The sequence below is a fragment of the Panthera onca genome, chromosome A1 (assembly GCF_046562875.1).
Source record: "Panthera onca isolate mPanOnc1 chromosome A1, mPanOnc1 haplotype 2, whole genome shotgun sequence".
Taxonomy (NCBI): Eukaryota; Metazoa; Chordata; class Mammalia; order Carnivora; family Felidae; genus Panthera; species Panthera onca.
This window is the reverse complement of record NC_138339.1, coordinates 148,562,593-148,579,032: the sequence shown is the minus strand read 5'-3', so window position 1 is coordinate 148,579,032 and position 16,440 is coordinate 148,562,593. Positions and strand designations below refer to the sequence as shown.

The following is a 16,440-nucleotide window of genomic DNA, read 5'->3' as shown; positions in this document are numbered from 1 at the left end:
CTTTGTCTTGTCTATGCTTCAGTGTCATGTGGACTGTTTCTTGGTGCTCTATTCCTGCCCGGGGCGTAGGTGACAGTGGCTCACGTCTTTGGCTGTGGCAGAGAGGCTCGGCAGTTGAGGCTGTTGTGTAGATGTCGTCAGACTTCTTCCCTCCAGTGCAACTGAAGGTAAATCTAGCTTGTGGGGCCCTTGTGGAAGGGCTGTGTGTTTGGCCTGGCTGCGTAGGACCTAACCTGAGCTGCCTCTGACTTGCTAAGCGCTTGCGTAAAACATGGAGAGGCCGAAGTGCTCACTGCATGTTCTGCATGTTTGCGGAGGCCTGCAGCAGGCATGGCTAAGAAGGAAGTGCCAGGGGTGGTGGGTGGCTGACCAGGAGCCACCCTTCCTGAGTTTTTGCTTACATGGGGTACGGGAGGTCTTCTAGAAGGAGCTAGCCCTCTTAAAGGTGTGATTGTCTCAAAATTCCTTTAGTACATGCTTAACACTGCAGACTCCGCTTAAGCCAAATTGAGGATTTGAAGCCACTTGTGTCAGTGCTGAAAATCTCTTTTCATCTTTGGTGAGGTTTGGTTACAATCTTAGGTGTTTCTAAGCATCTGTAGATGGCAGCATTGCACAAATGTGTGCAAAAGGCCCTGCAGATGTATTGTGCTGCATCCCCTCTGTCGAGGATGGTGCTATCCCACATGGTGGAGGGGAACAACTTGCCATCAGCCTGGGGCACACAAGTGTTGTTGGAATCCTTAGCCTGTCTTCAGGTTTAGAGAAATAATTTGCAGGGGAGGCAGCCTTGAGCTTCTGTGTTCTGGACTTCACACTGCCCCTAGCATCTTGGCTGAGTTATTCAGTGTCTGTGGAACTGACCCCTGTTAATGAGAAGGCTCAAGGAAGATTGCTTGTCTGGCTCTTTAAGTTGTTTTACGTAAGGAATGTCTTTGTTGAGTAAAGGCTCTTTGGAGGTAAAAGGGACGGCGGGAGTAAGGCTAAGCTAATCCAGAACCATTTGGCTTTTGAAAAGGGAGTATTTAACCCACCATCCTGGTTCTTTGGAACCTTGTGTTCCATGGACTTGAACCAAAAAAACCACCTGGGTGCTTGTTAGACCAGAACCTCCAGGTGCTGTTGGGAGGTGGCATTCTAATAGGACACCCTTCTTCCTGGCTAACCTGTGCATTTAAGCTTGAGAAGCATTGCCTTAGACCACTGTCCCTCATTGCCCGGGTCAGGAAGGTCACCCCACCACAGCCTGAGGATTCCAAAGTTCAGGTGCATATTTGACGTGGCGTGGGTAGAAAAGTTGTCTCATTGCAACTAAATATTTGGTAACTGGCAAAAGGGTCCTTTGAATAATGCCTCAGTATCTTGCTTGTTGGGTGGAGAGGGGGAACATTCTACTTAGTGGTCAAAACAGGAGTCAGGTATTCTTTTCTGTGTGGGCAGATGAGAGCCCAGAAGTGAGGTGATGACGAGCCCAAGGCTCCCCAGTGAGCTGGAATCCAAATTGGGTGCACTGAAAACTGGGTACTGCTCTGATGCCAGACCAGTGTGGAGTATAGTTCAGGATGTAAGCATTACGGGAACAGCTGAGTGCTGGAGATTTTACTAAAAAGCTGCTCAGATGAAGCGTCCCTCTTGGCAGCTGCTTTCTCTGCCATCGTACTTCCTGATAGGATGTGAGAACCTGCAGCTCCGAAGGAATGTTGCTCTGGAGCTGGGCGTATCGACCCAACCTTGCAGAGCTGCCCAGGTCTCCCCCCCGCCCCGCAAACTTCCCAACCCCACAGATGTGTTTAAGGGAGCAGCACATATGGAATCTGAGCCAGCCTGTGGGGAACTTTCTGCAGGGTAAGAGCCCAGGAAGAAGAGGGAGAGTCAGGGCCTTGAGCAGGGGGCTGGACAGCTAAGCAGGCCAGGGGACTTATGGGGAAAGTGGGGACTGAGCAGCCAGCACAGGGAGTCCCCTGAGGGCTGGAGAAGGCAGAGGCTCTGCAGATGGATGGATGGACAGGTCTGGACAGTATTACAGCACTTCTTTCATTTCAGACCCCTGGCTGGGGGCAGGGGGTGGGGTGAGCATGTGCTGAGCCCAATTTCACAGCTGACTGCACCTGTCCTAGCCCTACTTTTGAAGTTTGTGAATGACTATCTGGCAGGTGCCTCCCACAGGTATCTCCTGCAATCCACTTGCATAAAGGAACAACTTCTGAGCTTTGGTGATGGGCGTGAGGTCACTTCCTCTGTGCCTGTTGGTGGACTTAATGGCCCATGTCGTCCTCAGCTCACTGGACAGGGCGCAGCCTGTACCAGAACCCAGCAGGCTTACCTCAAAGGCAGCTGCCCTCCTTGAGGGCCTTTAGTCCTGACATGGGGGCTGCCCTGAGGCCTCCCCAGAGGCTGACCCTGACGTCTGTGACACGGACACGAGTGCCTATGCTTTCTGCACCGGAGTGAAAAATAAATGATTTTATTGCAGGTCCAAAGACATATTAACAAGGGTGTGATGTGGCAAATCTCTGGCTTCTGAAGCAGGGAAGGCACGGTGCGGGGGGGGGGGGGGGGGGGGGTGGAACTGGTTGCTCATTATACTAGTACGACTGCCATAAAACCGGACAATTTTTTTGAAAAGTGAAAAATGACAGTAGCAAAATCATGAAGTTACACTGGAGCCAAAGCCAGTGATGTAGCCAAGTGAGAAGGAAGCATCCAGACAGGTTAGCAGATAGGTTAATTCCATACAGTCCGGAAAGGAGAGGCGTGTACCTTCCATTCCGCCATGCTGTGTGCACAGCCGGCCAGGATCGCGTTCCTTCCTGCTTCCCCAAGCCCTTGGGCATCCCCCAAGACCCACAGAGTTTGGCACGGTTGTGAGGCTGCCTTGCCGACGCCCTGTGTGCTTAGGAGCCAGTGGACGAGGAGCAGCGCTGCAGGAGCAGCGTGTGGCAGCTGTCGCACACACGCACGGGCTTGGGGTAGGAGGGCAGTGCTAGCTCGTTGCTGGAACACGTGTTGCAGAAGATGTGGCCGCAGTTACGGCAGTGGTGCTGCGGGACAGAGAGGCCATCATGGTGTGCTGTGCTCCCCCATCCGTACACCCACTCTGTTCTTAGAGCCTTTGGGGAAGGGATCTTAAAACCTAAGGCAGACTTGCAGATGTGTCAGTTTGGAAGGGTCCTTGCAGACATTTGTTTCTACAGTCCTGTGCCGCTAAGGTCTGCAGAGTGGTGGTGGAGGGGCATGCGCTTGTATGAATCAGGCTCTTTTCCTTCAGAATGTGTTTACTGGAGTTGGGGGCCCAGGTTCAGTCCCTGCAATCCCTGCACCCTGTGGTGGGACCCCAGGTTTCTTTAGCCAGCCAGCCCCTCCTGATGGGTGTCTTACTTTGTGAAGAACTGCCTAAGCCTTGGGCAGAACGCCAAGACCAGGATCCATGTAGAAATCTGTCACTTCTGCCAACAGCCCAACCCCATCAGGCTAGACAATGAACCTCTGCCAGGCCGTTCACAGGTGGGGATGGAGAGGCCCCAGTGTCCAGCAGGCCTTGTGGAAATGCAGGATTTCAACGGTAGCCTCAGGAGGGCTGTTTCTACCTCTGGACCTACTGCAAGGCACTAAGGTTTGGGAGTTGTACTTTTCCACAGAGAGGCCGTTAGCCGGGACCGGTGAGCATGCGCACCTGTGTAGTAGTGGATGGGGTACTGTGGGCTGTAGAGGTTTCCAGTTTTGCTTGGCATCTATATCCTGCCCCTATCATGCCCAACTGGTCACTCAAAGCCCTGTCAACCCTGGACCAAAGGTATAGGACCTTCTGTTCCTGGAGCCTGAGGGCAGGCTGTACACTGGCAGAGGCAGACTTATCAGGGCACTGGCCCTGCCCAGATGCCAGTGAGCTTTTGGTGCCACTTGGGGGCCTGTCCGGAGACTCGCTGCTCACCGGTTCTCTAGAGATTGTTTTTGCCTCACTTTGCCAGATGTTGGTCCTGTTGCTTAAAATGAATTTTCAATGATCTGCTCACCTAGACTAGCTCTGGGCATGAGCTGGGAAACCATCTCCCTGGGCCAGCAGACCAGCAGGTGTGATCACAGTGCAGTGGCCCCTGTGGGACTGGTGGGAGGGGAGCCCCACCTGTGTGAGCCAATGGAGGGCCACCCCACGTACCTTTCTTCGGGAAATGGAGAACTCCTTTTCACACTGCTTACAGTGCGTTGCTTCATCGTCTTTCAGCCAAGTATGGCCCTGGGGGAGGAAAGACCACCACAGAATCCCAGTTTATGGCCTGGCTCCTGATGGACCTTTGGCTGCCCAATGTCAGTGGCCTACCACTTCTCTAATAGCACCTTTTGAGGGACAGCCACTTTACGCTAGATGGGGCCTCCTAGGGCCTCCCTGCCCTGACCACAGCTCACGTGCTGCAGACCGTCTGCCCTCTGGCCCTGGCTTCCCGGCCTGCAGCCAGATCCCCCAGCTTCCCGGGAACCTGAGCCTTCCCCACCCCCTTTCAATAAATGCCCTTCGGCTGAGGTAACAAGAGTCAGGATCTGATGCCTGCAACTGGATCCTGGCTGAGACATTCTCCAGTGTCCCCCTGCTGAACTGGCAGGAGGGAGAGGGGCCAGCCTGGTCAGCCAGACCAGGTCTGTGATGGCAGTCCCTGCTGAGACAGAAGGTAACATGCCATGGGATGGGAGGCCCTTCTCCACATGCTGAGCCCCCCGACCCTCAGAGCGAGGTGGGGAGGCAGGAGTCTCCATTCTGCAGAGGCAGACACCACTCTGAAAGCTGTCTTTCTAAAGGACAACCAGGAGGCATGATTTGTTCAGCTGCAGGGACTGAGCTTTCAAAGGGGCCAAAGACCTGAGAAACTTTTCTGGCTCCTTAGCCTCTGGTGGATGTCACTTTCTTGGTGACAGACTGACCCTAAGAGCTGTAGCACCACGCCCAACAGCTCCTTCCTCGAGTGCTGCTGTCACTGTTGGACATTCCAGCAGTTTTTCAGGGACAGAAAAGCAGCTCACAGCGATCTCCTCTAAGGCGCTGCCCACCTGCAAGGGCGGGGAAGGTGCATGATGTTAAGTCAGGGCTGCCGTGAGCTGCCGTGACAGTTTGCCTCTGCCCTGTGTGTACTAGGGTCTCCAACCAGCAGAGGCCGCAAACTCCTGTCCCAGGTGGGCGGTCCCTTCTCTGAACTGTCCCTGTCCCGACCTTAGTGGGCCAGCCTGGTGCCCGTACCTAGTCACCTGGTCCCCACGTTCCAGCTCTCCGTAGGTGGGTGCATCATCCTGCCCTCCCCAAGGTGGTCCAGAAACACGGCCCAGGTCAGGGCTTGAATGGTCCCCAGAAATAGCAGGGTGGCCTCCGGCCCCTCACTTGCAGGGAGAGGTCTCACGCTCCCTATTCAACAATCCCTGGATCTCTCTGCCACTTTGTGCTTCCTCCATTTGGGCACCTGTGTGGCAGGCCTGGGGTGGAACTATGGCTGACAGCTGAGGAGCCCGGATCCAGACCAGGGTTCTGGGGTGGGCCCGCCACTCAGCAGCACCACCTCTCACCAGGTCACCTGGCTCTGAGCGGCACTTTCTGCTCTGTGAACAAGTGCTAACCGCCACTGAAGCCTCAGCCGCACATGCTCACCTGACTTGTGGCAAAACCCAAGAGCACATGGGGCGTTTGCACTAGCTGACCAACAGCTGCTCTTGGGCAGAGATTCTTATGCTAATAACATCAACAATCCAGTACCTTCAGTGCCTTATTTACTTCTTTGATGTCTTCCATCTTCAGCTTTGACCTTGAAGAAAAAAAAGGGCAAAAATCATTTAGAAGCAGTGAGAGGCTCTCAACAGCGACTGTCTGGCTTCGGGAGGGAGACAAGGCTTATTGAGAGAGCTGTCCCATAACATGAGTCATTCTGGAACACTCTTTCTACCTTTTCATCATCCCAGAGCCACCTCTTGAGGTTGGCTCACGTCTGCCATGCTCTGAGGTTGAGCCTGTGGACTGAACGTGGCCCAAGAACAGACTGTTGATCCTGCAAGCTTTCAGAAGACTTTGAAATAGTTGCAGCCATTTAAAGATTGAGGATACGGGTGCCTGGGGGGCACAGTTAAGCGTCCGACTCTTGGTTTTGGCTTGGGTCGCCATCTCACAGCTTTGTGAGTTCGTGCCCCGCATCGGGCTCTGCGCTGCAGTGCAGACTCTCTCTCTCCATCTGCCCCTCCCCAACTTTGGGTGTCTCTTTCTCTCTCAAAATAAACTTAAAAAATAAAAAGATAATGTCCCAGAAATCCAGTTTCCTAGCTTCTCTGGGCAACCATTCCTGCATAAGGCATGTCCTGGAGTGGGGCTGTGTGTGCTCCCCTCAGGAACCAGAATCTGCAGGGCTCTCTGGGCCCTTTTCCTGCTGCCTGCTCCTTTTAGAACAGTCCTGCTCAGAGGACATGTTCATTTGTCCTTGCTCCATTCTTGTTAGGGTAAGAATAATTCCTTAGTTGTCCACATAAACGACTGACTGAACACAGTCTAAACTGGCAGGATTAAACCAGATAAAATGAAACTGTAAGAAGTTGTAATTGTGGGCGGGTGGGGCAGGGGGGATGGTCTGAGCCCTTGAAAGCTGAGATTAGCCTAAACTGTCATTGGATTAACCTAATCCAAGTGTCAAAGTGGCCGGGCTCTGAGACCCGAGCTAGTCTTCTGGGGGAGGATTAGGAAACTGAGCATCAAGTCCTTTAGAAAAAGGCATTCCCTCCTGCCCTGACCAGCTTAGGAACAGGCCTGCAGACTGACAGCACCAGCAGCTGCCTGGGTGGAGAGACCTGGGGACACCAGGTGGAGAGGGAAGCCTGACTGTGCAAGCACTTCCCTGGGAAATAAGCTTGGGAAGGACCCAGACTTTGGCGACATAAAGAAACCAGGCAGCTGTGTCTGGCTGGTGGAGGGATCTGAAGGGAGTCTTCTCTGGTGTCACCTGGTGACATGAAGAAGGAGGGAGGGAAGGAGGGAAGAAGCACAAAGTTTCCCTGGGGAACCCCTGCCCGTGTCACGTGTCCTGACACAGCAACCCCCACGCAGCCCAACTGAGGGACATCCTGTTCGGTGTGCATACTACTTCAGTGTTTCTAGTTTCTTCTCCTGGTCACCCTCATCTCTGGACCTTTTCTGGTCAGGGTTTTATTCAGCATGGAGCCTGAGCCCAGGCTGTGCTGGCCATGACAGCCCTTCTCTCTCTGGTCACCGTGCTTATGACAGGCACCAGAACAGGACTCTGGTGGGGTGGCAAGTCAACCTGGAGTCCCTGTGGGAGCCATTCTGCCCTGATGTGAGCCAGATCCCCTCGTGGTGGAAGCAACAGACAGGACACCAGAGGTAGGAAGGAGAGACAGTTCTGATGGCTTTTTCTGCTTCAGACAGTTTGAGTTGGATTTTTGTCCCTCTGAAACCAAGAGTCCTGACTCAGAAGGAGAAAAAGCTCCCCCATGGCTTTGAAAATTCAGTAATAGGGGCACCTGGGTGGCTCAGTCAGTTAAGTGTCCGACTTTGGCTCAGGTCTCACAGTTTGTGGGTTGGAGCCTGGAGCCTGCTTTGAATTCTGTGTCTCTCTCTGCCCCTCCCCTGCTCATGCTCTATCTCTTTCAAGAAATATTAAAAAAGAAAAACAACAATAATTGCACAGGTGAACATATTCTAGTATCGGCTGTGACCTATCAGACTGTCCAGAGCAACCTGGCAGGACTGGGACCATCGGGAAGGAGAGCTGTCCAGTTACAGGACAAACAGAAGCACCAACATCGGCACTCCTGCAGCAGCAGCCAGCAGAGCAGACAGAAAGACTGGTGGGTGCGAGTATCCAGAAAGGCTGGAGGTGACCGCACTTTGGCTAGGGCAGGCTGGAACCCTCAAACCACAGCATCCACTCTGGTCTGACTGCAGGCCCAGCAAGCAGCCCGCCCCCCACCCATCTGGTTCACCCATCTGGGGTTTCTTAACGCGTTAAACCAGCATTGCGTCCTCGAGGCCTGACCTCCACCTGGCAGGCCTCCTTCCCGGCCCTCCCTTCCACGACAACACAATTTGGTTCAGGGCCCGGTGGGCAGGCTGGTGTGACTCCAGGGGGCGGCGCAGGGGGCAGGTGAGGGGGACTGGGGTCTTACTGGCTGAGGTGCAGCCCCATTTCCTGGAGGGCCTGTTCCTGCTCCTCGCAAACCTTCTGCAACTCTGCCTTCTCGTCCTGGAGCTCCCGCAGCTCCTAAAACGAACCGACCAGATGCCTGATACGCTGACAGTCTTTTTTTTTCTTTCTTTCTTTTTTTTTTTTAAAGGTTTAGCGATCACAGGGGCACCTGGGTGGCTCAGTCGGTTGGGCGTCCGACTTCGGCTCAGGTCATGATCTCGTGGTTCGTGAGTTCGGGCCCGCATCGGGCTCCATGCTGACAGCTCGGAGCCTGGAGCCTGCTTTGGAAGCTGTGACTCCCCCTCTCTCTGTCCCCTCCCTTGCTCATGCTCTCTGTCTCTCAAAAAATAAATAAACGTTAAAACAAATTAAAAAAAAAAAAAGGCTTAGCGATCACAGCAACAAGAAGGGCAGAATGCTTTTCAAGCGCAAAAAGCAGTTTTGTCGTATGAACCGCACTCCAGACGGAGTTACTTCGTGGGTTACTTCTCACCAGCCTGTTTCTCCAGAATGGGCAACTGCAAGGTGAATGCTACAGGGGTGGCCCTGCGGTGGGGACAGTGACATGGAGCAGGAAACAGCTCCATTCAAACAGTCCTCCTCCCAGGGCAAACAAGGCTCTGCCCATCTGAGTTGCTATTAAAGGACTGTTTAAACACAGAGAATTACCTCCAAAAATACACAGGTGAAACTTCTATAGAACTGTAGGTCACTTGCCCAGGGAAGGCTTGTCTGGATAGTGTTTTTTGGAAAGGGCTGGTTGTGAGTGAGTGAACAAGGCTGATGAAGGCCCAGATTGGGATCTCATTCTCGTGCATGTGGGGAGAGCAGCTCACACAATGACAACCATCATAACCTGAGAACAGGGCACCTTGACACAGGCTGGCGAGGGCTAGGACAGAAGGCCCAGGACAGTGCGGTTCAGGGCTTAGGCCTAAGTGGTGGGCACTTCCCTCCCAGCCGCCCCAGAGCCTGCTGTCACAGGCACACAGCACAGGGCACCCTGCTGATGTCAGATACATTTTGTTTCTTGTGTGTGTATGTAAGTGCGGGTGGGAGGTGGGGAGGGCAAGCGATTCAAATCTTACACCAAAGTATTTGGGAGTGGAATAAAGGAGGCACGATGCAGAACTTTCTGGGAGTCCTCTTCTGCCCTCCATTTCTTCTCCTCCCTTTTCCAAGCCTGAGAGGCTCATGAGGAACTTCTCCCCTCCCCAGGGGTCCTCCCCACCCCTGGCCTAGTGGGCTCCCCAGCAAGGGGCTCTAGACACTTTTCAACAGAAACCAAAGCGCCTTTGTTGGCTCATTCAGATTGTGCAGCAGGACCCATTACCACATTCAGCACAACGAGATCCGGGTCTGGGAGCTGCCCCAGCCTCAAGGACCCTCTGCCAGGGCAGGTGTGGTGCGGAAGGCATGCCAGTCCCACCAGGAGAGGCTGCAGTAGTCAGGGACACCCCCTAGCAGGCTGCAGCTGCTCCCACCAGCATTGTGGGGACCTCCCACCTTTGCGGGAGATGCCTGGCGATTTTATCATCGGGGAAGACTTGTAGACTGCCTGGGTTCCCTGGGAGATCTAGTTCTGCAACCAGACAGAGATGCCATTCTGGCACCCCAACATCTCTCTCCCTGAAGCTTTCCATAGGATCCAGGCCTCACCTTCACCAGAGGACCGAGGTGGCTCTAGGCAGAGACTGGTTCGGTTGGCTTCCCAGGGGTGGCCCAGGCCCAGAAAGTTCTGGGGAACCAGGATACCTGACCCTAGGCCAAGCCCCTCTGGGGTGGAGGTGTGGCACTTGGTGGAAGATGTTCATGCTTACTGTTTCCTCTCTTGCAAGCCCGCCACCCATTCTCACACAGTAGCTGGTGACGGTCTTAAAATGAAGTGGGCCATGTACCTCCCCCACCCCCTCCATGCCCCCAACAGCTTCTTACCGTGCTCAAGAGAAGATCCAAATCCCTTCGTGCAGCTCTGGGGGCCCGAGATCGGTCTGCCCACCTGAGGCCTCAGCTCCAGTGCTTCCTTCTTCCTCTCGCCACACCTCAGCCTCATGGCCCTTCTTTCTGCTCCTTGACCACGACATACCCTCACACTTCCTGCTATCTGCCTGAGAGGTTCTTAGCTTGGACCTGTGCATAGCCGTCCCTTGCTGTCATTCAGATCCGCCCGTCACTCTTCCCAGACCACCCCTGCCCACGGCAGGGAATGTTCTGTTCACAGCACTCATCCCTGAGTGTCTGGTGTGTGCACCGGCCGCCCAGAGCAGCAGCTCCATGGGCACAGCTCTGGCTCTGTGGTTGCAGTTTCCAGAGACACTGGTAGCTCTTTTTCTCCCAAGGATGGCTGCCTTACCTTTCTTTTTTTTTAGTTTGTTTGTTTGTTTATTTATTTAGAGAGCGAGTGAGTGAGCAGGGGAGGGGCAGAGAAAGGGAAAGAGAGAATCCCAAGCAGGCTCCATGCTGTCAGCACACAGCATGATGTGGGGCTCCAACTCATGAACCGTGAGATCGTGACCTGAGTTGAGATCAAGAGTCCAACACTCAACCAAGCCACCCAGGCACCCCTGCCTTACCTTTTTTAATCCTTCCACTTGCTGTAGCTCTGCTCGGAGCAGAGAGGAAGTGTCTTTCTCCTGCTGTAATTCTCGTTGAAGAGCCTGTCTTTGCTCTTTTTCTGATTTCAGCTCTTTCTCTAGACTTGAACTGTTTTCCCAAAATGAACTGGAGTTAGTCTCAGTGGGAGATTTGCGCGGAAACTGCACAATCTCCAACCCAATTCACCACACAGGGAACGGGGAATTGGAATTGGCATTGTCACATGCGTATCTAAACCCATCACTGGAGCAGGGCTGCCTGCCCCTCCACAGGGGACACCGGGACCCCTCAAGGGGAAGAAGGGCAGGTGCACACTTGACTGCATGTGAGCCGAAAGAAAGCAAAAGGGCCTGGGGACACTTAGGGCTGCACCTGTGGGATCCCCTACTGAGGCAAGACCTGGGGCGTGGGGGGTTGCAACACGAGTTCTGCTTTTTCCAACCCAGAGCCAGCTCCCACTGGAGGACACTGGGGGTGGGGGCAGGAGAAAGCTACTGGACCCCCCCATCCCCTGCTGCTCACCAGCCAAGTGGCCCTGGGACGTTCCTGAACCCCCGAACCAGCTCTCTCATTTGTGAAACACAGACATCTGTCACTCATCACTGGGCTTTACATGCACGCTCAAACCCTCATCCCAGCCTTGTAGGAGATGAGGGTTAAACTTCGAAGAGGCCACGGCCCGCCCCCCTCTGCCCCCCACCGGGCCGCCCGCCTACCACTGCTCATGCAGCTGTGAGAGCTGTTGCTGCAAAACACACGTCCGGCCGCCCAGCTCCTGCTGCAGCCGGTGGCTCCGCTCCTCAGCCCCCTGCCTGGCCCTTTCAGACTGCCGTAACCTGCACCGAAGCAAGCACATCTGCATAAGGAAAGGAGCCACCCTCGCCACCGAAGGTATCGTGTTTTCCTGTTCTCGTGGCTTGCATTGTAAATATGCACACAGTAAGATTGACTCATGTGTGTGCCCAGTTCCCAGAGTTTTTAGCACATGGATAGACCCATGGAACCACCATGGTGATCAAGAGACAGAGCAGTTCTGTCACCCCTGAAGGCTCCCTTCCCACCCCTGACCCCTGATGGGCTCTGATACCATGACTTTTTCTTTTCCAGAGTGTCCTATAAGTGGAATCATACTTTCTATAAATAACGTTTTAAGCCTGGCTTCTTTCTCTCAGCTTAGTATCGCTGAAATCAAGTTTGTGGATCAGTGGCTCATTCCTTCCTCTGCCTGAGTACTATTTCACTGTACAGGGTACCAGTTTGTTCTTACTTCACTCGATGAAAAACCTCTAACTCGCTTCTAGTTTTGACAATAATGAATAGACCTGCTACAAACATTTGTGTATGGGCTTTTGTGCGGACATTAGTTTCCATTTCTCTTGGGCTGATACCCAGGAGTGGGATTGTTGGGTCAGATGGAAGAGTAAGGTTAGCTTTATTTTAAGACACTGTTTCCCAATGTGGCTGTACCATTTGGCATCCCCACCGGTCATGTAGGAGAGTTCTAGTTGCTCTGTAGCCCCGTCAATACTCGGTATTGTCATTAAAAAGATATTTAGCTGTTCTAACAGGTGTGTAGTAGCATCTCACTGTGATTTTAACATGTACTTCCCTGGGGGTGCCTGGGTGGCTCAGTCGGTTGAGTGTCTGCCTTGGCTCAGGTCCTCATCTTGTGGTTTGTGAGTTCGAACCCACATAGGGCTCACTGCTGTTAGCACAAAAGCCCACCTCTGTCCCCCTCTCTCTGCCCCTCCCCTGCTTGCACTCTTTCAAAAATGAATATTTACAACAAAACATAACAAAACATGTACCTCCTTGATGGCTACTGACACTGAACATCTTTTTGTGTGCTTATTTGCCATCCCTATGTCCTCTTTGGCGAAGTGTCCATTCAAGTCTTTTGTCCATTTTTCAACTGGGTTGTCTGTTGAGTTTTGAGAGTTCTTTATATATTCTGGAGACAGAATATATAACTTTGTCAGTTAAGTGATTTGCAAGTTTTCTGCCAATCTCTAGCTGGTCTTTTTATTCTCTCAACCATGTCTTTCATAGCACAAAGGTTTTACCTTTTGATAAAGTCCAACTTATCAAGTTTTTCCTCCCATGGACACCATGCTTTTCAAAAGTATTACATTTTTTTAAGTTTTTATTTATTTATTTTGACAGAGAGAGAGAGCAAGAGAGAGCAGGCTGAGAGAGAGAATCCCAAGCAGGCTCTGCAGTGCCAGTGCAGGGCCTGGCATGGGACTTGAACTCATGAACCGTGAAATTATGACCTGAGCCGAAATCAAGAGTTGGACACTCAACTGACTGAGCCACCCAGGGGCCCTGGATCCCATGCTTTTATGTCATGTCTAAGATCTCTTTGCCTAATCCAAGATCACAAAGATTTTCTCCTAGGTTTTCTTCCAGAGGTTGTAAGTTTTAAGTTTTCCATTTAGACTTATGATCCATTTCCAGCTAATTTTTGTAGAAGACAGGAAGTATACACCAAGGTCCATTTTTTTTGCTTATGCATGTCCGATTGTCCCAGTATCACTTATTGAAAAGATTTTCCTTTCTCCCTTGAACTGCCTTTGCACCTCTGTAAGAAAATCAGTTGCCATATTCATTGGGGTCTGCTTTCAGGCTCTATTCTGACCCATTATAGACTGATGGTTAAGTGTGTCGGTGACAAGGAGCTCACTGTATGGGTCTGACTCCTGAGAAGACAATGTGATACAGTCACCCAGAGATTGATTAAGGGAATACACACTTAGGCAAGGATGGGAATCCAGCCCCCTTGCTCAGCAAGACTACAATTCCAAAGGACTTTCATCCCAAGTTGTCTGAACTTTTGAGAGAGACTCTAAGTTCCCGGGCCTAGGGAATGTCCAGCACCTTCTAGGGAGTATCTGCCACAGGGAGTGATTACCTTTCTTCCATCTGTTTCATGCTGGACATAACCTGGTTGGTTTTTTCTTCAAAAGATGTGATGGCGTCATTCTTCTGCTGTAAACAGCTCTCTGCATTCTGCAAAGGCAAGGAAGAGGGGTCACACTCTGCCTCTCTCTCACTGCTGTGCCCGCTCAGGGTTAAAAGAGGGTTTGATGATTCAATCTGTGCTTTCACAACATTTCTAGGAGCACTTCACTAATTGCTGGTCTTTCCCATAGCACTGGAAGACAAACTGGACTAAGGCTCCCAGCTTTATCCACACAAAGAAAGGCCAAAAAGGAAGTAATAAGCTTTTTGTTTTCCTCTATGAAAGGTCCATGCTCCTTTTTAAAAAAAGAACTTCAGAGTGAGATCTGACAGTGTTGCAGAGCTGTTCCTACATGCCAAGCACACCTACGAGTTCATCGAGCCCTTGTAGGTTCTCGTGGCCGGCTGGTCAGCCCCAGTTCCCTAAGCACAGAGGGAGGCTGGCACAGACGTGCGATACAGCAGATTTACACCCACAACTGTGTGACTTCTGAATCCAGGCATGTACCGGGGGCCCAGGCAGGGGGGGCGGGCAAAAAGCACTGTGTCCCTGTGTGTCCATAACAGACACTTTTAAAATAAAAGGATACGGAAAGGCTGATGACAGAAGGAAGTCCTAATAAGTTCCTAATATAATATACAGACTGTATTCTTGGACCTTAATATAATGCAGTTAGACATTAACAACAAAAGAATGGCTAAAAATGCCTCATATCTTAGAAACTAAACTACATAGCATATTACTAAAAAGCTGTTGAGCTAAAAATGTAAACCAGAGGACTAATTAAGAAATACTGAGAGGTAGGGGCGCCTGGGTGGCTCAGTTGGTTAATTCTCCAACTCTTGATTTTGGCTCAGGTCATTATCTCATAGTTCGTAAGTTTGAGCCCTGCATCAGGCTCTGGGTTGACAGCCTGGAGCCTGCTGAGGATTCTCTTTCTCCCTCTCTCTCTGCCCCTCCCCTACTTGTGCTTTCTCTTTCAAAAATAAATAAACTTAAAAAAAAAAAAAAAGAAATATTTAGAGGTAAAAGCCAGTGAAAACACTATGCAATATTGTATGGTATTGAAGATGCACTGAGTGGAAGACGTATCCTAATTTTACACACCACTAAGCAAGAAAAAAACAGCTACTTAGAACATGTGCCATTGACTGTAAGATGCATGTAGGTTTCAGAGAGGCTGAGCTGTGAATAAATGTGCTTCTTAGGTGATATACTTTTGTCAAAATTTGAGGGCCACAGGTAAAGCAGTAGTTGTGTGGGTCATTTTTAACTTCAAATAACATCTTTTTTATTTATTTTTATTTTTTAAAGCAAACTACCCCCAGCATGGGGCTTGAACTCACAACCTTGAGATCAAAAGTCACATGCTCTACTGACTAAGCCAGCCAGCTGCCCCCAAATAAATTTTTTTATGAAATAAAAAAAAAAAGATAAAACAGATGAGCTAAGCATGCATTTCAGAAGATGAAAATAAATTACAGAGCAAACGCAAAGAAATCAGAAAGAATATAATAAAGGGGTACCTGGGTGACTCAGTCAGTTAAGCATCTGACTCTTGATTTTGGCTCAGGGCATGATCTCATGGTTGTGAGATTGGGCCCCCCAGCGCAGAGCCTGCTTGGGATTCTGTGTCTCTCTGCCCCCTCCCCTGCTCAGGCCCGTTCTTTCTTTCTTTCTTCTTCTTTTTTTAAATGTTTATGTTTGAGAGAGACAGAGCATGAGTGGGGGAGGAGCAGAGAAAGAGAGAGACACAGAATCTGAAGCAGGCTCCAGGCTCTGAACTGTCAGTACAGAGCCTGATGCGGGGCTCGAACTCACAGATCATGATGTGGGCCAAAGTTGTACGCTTAACCGACTGAGCCACCCAGGTGCCCCTGTTTCAAAATAAACTTATAATAAACTTATAATAATGTATAATAAGCTTAACAAACTTATAAAAAAAAGAAAACCTTAAAAAAAAGAATATAATAAAAGGAAAGGTGGAAATCAATGAAACATGGAACAACAGACAATAAAGAATATTAGAAAAAAGGTGGTTCTTTGAAAAGATTATTGCCAATGATTACCAGCAACCACCAGCAGCTAGGGGACAGGGATGCTTACAGTCCTTCTCACAGCCCTTAGAAGAAAGCAACTGTGCTAATACCCAGCCTCAGGCTTCTGGCTTCCTGACAGTGTGGAGTCTGGTTGGGATTCTCTCTCTCCCTCTCTCTGCCCCTCTCCCGCTCCCACTCACTTGCACACGCTTCTCTCTCTCTCAAAATGAATAAACTTAAAAAAAAATGTTATATATGAACCTTATGGTAACCACCAATCAAAAGCCTATAATAGACACACAAAAAACAAAGAGAAAGGAATATAAGCACAACACTATAGGAAGCCATCAACTGCAAGTGAAGAGAGCAAGAGAAGGAATAGAGAATAACTACAGAAACAACCAAAAACAACAAAATGGCAGTAAGTACACACCTGTCAGTGATTATTTATTTATGAGAGAACATATGCATATTTACTTATTTATTTTTGAGGAGAGAGCGAGCCCAAGAAAGGGGCAGAGGTGGGGAGAGAGACACTCTTAAGCAGGCTCCACTGTGAGCCTTGATCCCATGACCCTAAGATCATGACCTGAGCTGAAATCAAGAGTCGGATGCTCAATGGACAGAACCATCCAGGCGCTCCAAGTAATGACTTTAAATTTAAATGGTCTATCTGTTC

At 50.8% G+C, this 16,440-nt stretch overlaps 1 protein-coding gene across 3 annotated transcripts in view; it reads right to left on the bottom strand.

Annotated features, from left to right (window-relative positions):
* Positions 1-2,448: 2,448 nt before the first annotated feature.
* RUFY1 (RUN and FYVE domain containing 1) overlaps positions 2,449-16,440 on the bottom strand; it is a 59,494-nt gene continuing 45,502 nt past the window's right edge. For 2 of the 3 annotated variants that reach the window (XM_060636397.3, XM_060636398.3), the window contains 7 exons: positions 13,672-13,769; positions 11,477-11,596; positions 10,739-10,868; positions 8,146-8,240; positions 5,735-5,783; positions 4,157-4,234; positions 2,449-3,041 (listed from right to left, as the gene is read on the bottom strand). In XM_060636397.3, coding sequence (XP_060492380.2) covers positions 2,895-3,041; positions 4,157-4,234; positions 5,735-5,783; positions 8,146-8,240; positions 10,739-10,868; positions 11,477-11,596; positions 13,672-13,769 — 717 coding nt within the window. In that variant the 3' untranslated portion in view covers positions 2,449-2,894. Of the gene's footprint in view, positions 3,042-4,156; positions 4,235-5,734; positions 5,784-8,145; positions 8,241-10,100; positions 10,869-11,476; positions 11,597-13,671; positions 13,770-16,440 lie in introns of those variants that run through there. The other variant, XR_009611205.3, reaches the window with a different exon arrangement.